Source organism: Fukomys damarensis, unplaced genomic scaffold, assembly GCF_012274545.1.
Source record: "Fukomys damarensis isolate Sample0158 unplaced genomic scaffold, DMR_v1.0_HiC HiC_scaffold_19, whole genome shotgun sequence".
NCBI lineage: Eukaryota > Metazoa > Chordata > Mammalia > Rodentia > Bathyergidae > Fukomys > Fukomys damarensis.
Genome location: NW_022900931.1, coordinates 24,743,696 through 24,750,635, shown reverse-complemented (window position 1 = coordinate 24,750,635; position 6,940 = coordinate 24,743,696). Strand labels below are relative to the sequence as shown.

Below are 6,940 nucleotides of genomic sequence, written 5' to 3'. Positions count from 1 at the left end.
GGTGGCCCTGGCGCCCGTCCTCAGAAGGACATTCTCCAGGTGCTTCTGCCTTCGGCTTCCCGGCTCGCCCCGCGACACGTGAGTCTGAGGGGCGTGGAGGCGGCGGCGGGGCGCGCTCGCTCCAGGCGTCCGTGACAGGAGCCGGCGGGCGGCAGTCTGACCACCAGAGTGAGGCCAGCGAGGAGCTATGCGACCTCGGGGAGGCAGGGACGGAAGGTCCCCCCTGAGGTGCTGCATAGTTGTGGAAATAATGTGGGGCGGCATTGTGGAACGGGGTTAAGCGGCATCGTTTGGATAAACTGTGGCTGCAGGCAGTTGGAAAGTTAAAATGTCCAATATCACGGAAGAGTTCTGAGGGGAATATTAGTTTGGTGTGGAGAAAAGTAGCAGAAGAAGGATTACCTCGTGTTCCTAGGGAGCTTCCGCTTTGGGAACGCAAAACTAATCTGAGGCTCGTTATCTTTCAACTTTGGGCATTGTAGCCAAATGGAGCTGCTCTTCTGAAAGGGTAGGCTGCTGGAGAAAAAGGATAAGGAATCAGAAATGAACAGCGGAAAGAAAGTGAAAAGTCCACTGAAAGATGGAAAATGGCCACCAGTTTGCAGGGGTGGGGAAGTAGTGCTACATCGGTCCAGTGGTGTAAGCTGCTTCCCAGTTTCTGCCTTAGTCACAAACATCCCAATAAAGAAGGACTTTTTAGCATTGCCAAATAAAGCTTTCTCTATAGAATAAGAAAATCCAATGGTGCTTTTTCACGATCGTACACCTCTTAGTTCCCAAAAGTGTATGCCTCGAGAATCTAATTGTGGTATATTAAAAAGGAACTACCCATTCCTTGGATTTCATAATCTTCCTTATTGCACCCCTGTGTTTATCAGAAGTTTTCCAGCAGATACCTTTTGTCATTAATCGTTTAAGGTGTTCCAGTACCTTCATACTTGTTGTAATTTGTATAACTTTAACATGTTGACTCTGTAGGCATTAGTCTTATCTTTAAAATGGGAAAAATTATACCTATTTTCTGGGTTGTTAAGATAAATATAATTTAAGTAAAGCATTTAGGACACTATCTGTGACACCACCATGAATCAGAGAAGCATCTCAAATTTACAGCCAGACCTTAGGCAGGAAAGAGAAGCTATAAATTTATTATCATCCTAACTTTTTAAACCAATAAGAAAATGAAAGATAGTTCAGCTCAGCAGATGCTGACTGCAGAGTTCTTTATCCCTTCCCAGTTTGTTATAATTTGAGGAGAGAAAAAAGTTCACTATTATCAAGGAATATTGAGGCCAAAGAATATAGCATACTGTGTGATCGTACCTCCAGAAACTGCTCCTCAAGGAAGAAAAATATTTTGAGAACCCAGAATGTTAACATTTTAAATTAAGTTCTGAGAACATAAGGAAACTGGCATGCTAAATTAGTCTACTAAAAGAAGTTTCCTATTCTTTTTAGTGAATCAGCTAGTCGAGTTGTGTATTGAATAGCGAGCTAACTTAGAGAATGTGGGAGCTTCTAGCTGAGTTCTTTATACCACCTCCTGTTCACTTAACTGTGCGAGGAGTCACTTCCCCTTCTTGCTTTTTTCCCCCCTTCTTGCTTTTTCAGAAAAAGAAAAGTGGGGAACCAGGCATGGTGGCACACACCCATAATCCCAGCACTCAGAAGGCTGAGGCAGGAGGATTGCTGCAAGTTCAAAGCCAACGTGGGCTACATAGTTCAAGGCCAGCCTGAACCATATAAGACCCTGTCTCAAAAAACACCACCACCACCCCCAAAAGTGGGAACAGTACAGCTTTGGTTACCTACTTTCATACCCCAGAAAATAAGATGAAAGAAGATACTTGTGTAGTGGTTAAACATAAACCATAAGCTCTGAAGGCAGAGTATCTGGCTGACTCCCATAGCTGGGCGTTTTCTTAGCTATTAAACCAGGGCAATAATCGTATTTACTGCATAGGGTGATTGTGAGGATTAATTAGCTAATATATATTAAGTGCTTCAAACACTGCTTGATTGAAGGTTGTCACTCTTAAAAGTTTCCCACTTGTATGGTTTTGGTGCTTGAAGTGTGTCATGGGGCCTTAATCTCTTGGCTAGTTGTGATTATTCTGTGGAAATACTTTAGCAGCATAACTACTAAATAAGTTATACACTATCAATTTAGTGAATTGATATTTGGGATATATGAAGTCAGGTAGGTCATTTCTCAAGCATTTGTTGGTCTAATCAAGTGTGGAAAAATAAAATCCAATAAAAAATCAGCTTTTATATGGGAGAAAGGAAAGTATTAAAGGCTCAGGGCTTGGTTTGTGTTTTTCCCATCTTCGGTGAGAAATTTTCAGAAGAATTAAACTTTGTATCAGAAAAATTCGTGATATTGTTATGAAATTAGCAAGTAGCTATAGACTGAAGGATCACTAATGAATACCTCAGTGAAGATTTTTGCACGGATACATCATTGTGTTCTGCGTGTGAAGATGGATTAGAGAAGAGAAAATGAGTTTGAGAAGCAGCCATAACTCTCCATGTCTAAGGTAGTACAATGAACAGGTGAACCCAGAATTGTCATCAATTTGGAGCATATAAAGATAATTGTACCAACTGAAAACCTAGAAGCCCTTGAGATTTGTGACTTGCAGAAGCTAAGGTGGGTTTTGGAAGCCATTTTCAAACCACTCATTTTGACCAAGTGAATTTTTTCCTTCCTATAACTTAGTTGAATTATTTTTCAGAGATGAAATATCAGAGTAGATAAATGTGACATTTTAGGCGCTGTGTGTAATTTACCTCTATTCAGCATTCTCGAGGTGAATGTAAACAAAGATCATTAGATACTCCTGAGTATTGATATGAGAATTAATGCCCCAGATATTCAGATTTCTATATTTTATGTCTTTCTTAGTAATTTCCAACTAAACATATTCAAATGTCTATTTAAATTGTAGTTTGAGTGTTTTGTTAGGAAAGGCCACTGGCTTAAGCTTTGTGAACTAGTATTAAACTTTGAATAATGAGATTTGGTGATCTTAACTTTTCACTAAGTGAAACATTAAAGAGGTAAAGATAGTTGCACCCAGGTTATCATATTTAAGTAATTCTTACTCTTTCCTCCCTTCCTTCTTACTCCCATGATTTGTTTTGATGGATTCATCTCTAAATCAGACCAAAAGTTACATAATACGGGTTTCCTGCTGCAGATGTTCTTGGCACAGAAATATTAAAATGTATTATATGTTGCATATACCAAAGAATTATGCTTTCTAAATAACCAAAATACCATTCATTTAATGCACATTCATGTGCTTTATTCCTTTTCCTTCTCTCCTGCTTCCATTTGCCCTTCCCAACACATGCTTCCTTCCAAAAGGATGCTCCCGTTCTGTAGTTGCTGGAAGATTGGACTGCTGCTACTGCTACTCCTGGCCATGGCAGTGAAAGAATCCCTGCAGGCTGAAGAAAAAACTTGTGACTTGGTAGGAGAGAAGGGTAAAGAATCAAAGAGTGAGTTGGCTCTGCTGACGAGGCTGAAACCACTTTTTAACAAAAGGTAAATTAAAAGAACCTTAAGGGTTTTGAGAAACTATCTTTATTAAAGAGTCGTTTTCTTCTTTTTACTTATTAAATTTCAATTTAATATGGAGGGAATACAAGTATAGTAACCCCCCTCTGGGAGATGCATTCTAATTTAATCTGATCTCGTTGGATTTATTTGACCATAATACTTTGCTGTCTTCAGTGTTGTAGACAAATTCTCAGCCCACTTTTGAGTAGCCGTGTCTCTTACCTTTCAGAGAAGACAGGACCCCAGTAGAAATTCAAGCATTGAAGGGACCATAGTTCCATGGTCCCTTGTTCATGGAAAAATAATAGCTAACACGTAAGCCTATAATATCTAGACTATGCAGCTGGGTGATATATCTTAATCAAACATCATCAGCAATTAGGATTGTGTGGTAAGGGTTATGAATATCTCATAATTTAACAAATGCTGTATACTGTTGACATTTGGCCATGACGTTGGATTAATAAGTCAAGCACATTTTGTTTTTGTTATCTTCAAAGAGAAGGAGGCTACGTGTTCCTGAGGCTGATGGCTGGTAACTGTCTTTTTCCTTTCTTTCTCCTTCTCCTGACAGCTTTGATAGCATTGTGGGCCAGGGCTCTGAAACATACATGTACGTATTCCGGGTGTGCCGGGAAGCCAGCAACCACAGCTCTGGAGCAGGCCTGGTGCAGATCAACAAGAGCAGTGGGAAAGAGACAGTGGTGGGGAGGCTCAATGAGACTCACATCTTCAATGGAAGTAAGACGCTGCTGTTGACTAACCCCACATTAGTCTTCTGACAGTGTCTTCGGTGTGTCACATGCTCCTAAGTCCACAGGCACCTAAGTCCACACCTGCTGCTCTGCTGTTACAGCTCAGGATAGATACACATTTGAAGACAATGGACAAATTTGTGAGAAATGCAGAGTCTAGCCAGAAAGTATTTATTTACCTAAATACTTCACGAGTTTCACACCAAATGCCATGCTCTCATCAAATTAACCACTTTGCGAGTTAAATTTTAAGAGATGAAGCTTTTTTGCAAACCAGTCCATCTATAAAAATTTTCTCACCAGTGTGCTGTGGTATTCTCAGTAGTAATAAAATCATATTGCTGGAAAGGACTACATGGAACTTACAGTCCAATTCCTTCTCAAAAGCACATAAATTAACTACCGAGTATAGATATTTACTCCTGTGAATACTGTACTAAAATACTATTCAGAATTTGGAGCGTGGGTCAGATGAGTGGGTTCTTGATTCAGTCTATGGTATTTCCTAGTCCTGTGTGTCTGAAAAATCATTTCATCTTTCAATTTGACTTTGTCCTATGCAAAAACCTCACCTCACATGATTGCTCAATCGTGGTATTTGGCTAAAGAACTTTGAACACAATACTAAAGAAGTAAATCTATTCCTGTCTCAAAAAATTGTCTATTTTGAATTTATCTATGGCCAATTTAAAATGGCAGATTTCTCCCCACTGCCTAGCCGTTAATATGCAACCTCTTTTGTTCTTAGCAAGTATTTGGAAAATGTAAATCACTAGTAAGCTATGGGTCATAATTGTATTTGTGTTAGTTGCCTATCCTTAATGTAGAAAGTTAAAATTATTCTTACCTAAATGTCTGATTCTTAGTTGTCTTAAACAAGGTAGCACAAAACGTTGGTAAAGAAGCAAGTTTTAACTTTGCATGTCTGGTATGCAGTCTCCTGATTGCTTGTCACCTCGCTTTCCCCTTCACCCCATAGTTCCATCTTCCTTGTTCCTCCCCAGGTAATTGGATCATGCTGATCTATAAAGGCGGTGATGAATATGACAACCATTGTGGGAAGGAGCAGCGCCGTGCAGTAGTGATGATCTCCTGCAATCGACGCACCCTAGCGGTGAGGCCCCGAGTACCTAAGGGAAATAGATTGCAAGGACTGACCTCAGGCGGGAGAGATACCCAGAGGGGACAGGATACACAGTAGACTCAAGAAACCAGCACCATTTTCCCCATGGCAGATACCCATCGTCCATGAAATTAGGCTACTGAACCAAGAAAAGCAAAGGTTGTTTGGGTTTTTCTTTTGTTGGCCAGAAGTCAAAAGATTTTACCACATAAATACCATGTTCTTCCCTTTCACTCTCAGGACAACTTTAACCCTGTGTCTGAGGAGCGAGGCAAAGTCCAAGATTGTTTTTACCTCTTTGAAATGGATAGTAGTTTAGCCTGTTCCCCAGAGGTCTCCCACCTCAGTGTCGGCTCTATCTTACTTGTCACGTGAGTGCTCTTCTCATCCATGTAAGCCTACCTTTCTTTAAAGTCAGTAACTATTTTGTGGTATGTAGACATAAGTTGATAAGTACATGTTTTATATTAAACCAGATATGACTGAAAATGACTGAATTTCATGAAATTAGATGTAATGTGTTTGTTGGTTTGGAGAGTCTCCTTTATAGTTCAGGCTGGCTCTGAACTCACTAGGTAGCACAGGCTGGCGGCAGTCTTCCTGGCTCAGCCTCAGGAATGCTGGGATTACAGGCGTGTACCACTACACCTGGCAGATTTAATATTTATTTCTCATAAGTATTTGCATTTAGAGGTGCTCCCTTGGGAGTTTTAAATCATATCCCATTACCAGAATGGTAGCGAAATAAAATTACACAACTAATGGCTATTATTCTTATCTGATAAATATTATACTGGCTCACATTTTTTCTGAGCCTTAAAAAATCTTAGCTGCGGCTGGGGATTTAGCTCAGTGGTTCCACCACCTACCTCGAAAGTGCAAGGACCTGAGTTCAACCCCCAGTGCACCCCCGCCACCAGAATCTTAGCTGGTTTTCTAAGGAAGCCTCCAGCCCCCCTTTTCTCTTTACGTTCCTTTTTCACAAAATATAGCCAACACTGAATATAGAGGCTGTCCTTGGTTATGAGTTTCACTTTTTTCTTATTCTTCTTTTGGGTTTAGCTTGTTGAGACAGAGATCTTGCTCTGATGTGCAGATATGTGCCACTGCACCTGGCTTAGTTTTTAAGATATGTATCTTTTTCCCTTTACAGATTTGCATCACTGGTTGCCGTCTACATCATCGGGGGTTTCTTATATCAACGACTAGTGGTGGGAGCCAAGGGAATGGAGCAGTTTCCCCACTTAGCCTTCTGGCAGGACTTTGGCAACCTAGTAGCAGTAAGTGACAAGTCCACTGGCTGGTTAATCAGTCATCTGGTTTAGTCAGAAGAGTTTCCTGGGCCGGGCGTGGTGGTGCACACCTGTAATCCCAGCACTCGGAGGCTGAGGCAGCAGGATTTGAGTTTGAGGCCAGCGTGGGCTATATAGTGAGTTCCAGGGCTTTCTAGACTACATAGTGAGACCCTGTCTCAAAAAAAAAAAAAAAAAAAAA

The 6,940-nt window shown here is 40.8% G+C and overlaps 1 protein-coding gene across 2 annotated transcripts in view; it reads left to right on the top strand.

The window, feature by feature from the left end:
- The first annotated feature begins 6 nt into the window (after positions 1–6).
- Positions 7–6,940, top strand: part of M6pr (mannose-6-phosphate receptor, cation dependent) — an 8,197-nt gene continuing 1,263 nt past the window's right edge. Inside the window, exons 1-6 of one of the 2 annotated variants that reach the window (XM_010607802.2) lie at positions 7–78; positions 3,374–3,553; positions 4,143–4,309; positions 5,328–5,437; positions 5,687–5,817; positions 6,600–6,726. In XM_010607802.2, the coding sequence (XP_010606104.1) occupies positions 3,375–3,553; positions 4,143–4,309; positions 5,328–5,437; positions 5,687–5,817; positions 6,600–6,726 (714 nt within the window). In that variant the 5' untranslated portion in view covers positions 7–78; position 3,374. Of the gene's footprint in view, positions 79–1,716; positions 2,654–3,373; positions 3,554–4,142; positions 4,310–5,327; positions 5,438–5,686; positions 5,818–6,599; positions 6,727–6,940 lie in introns of those variants that run through there. The other variant, XM_010607803.3, reaches the window with a different exon arrangement.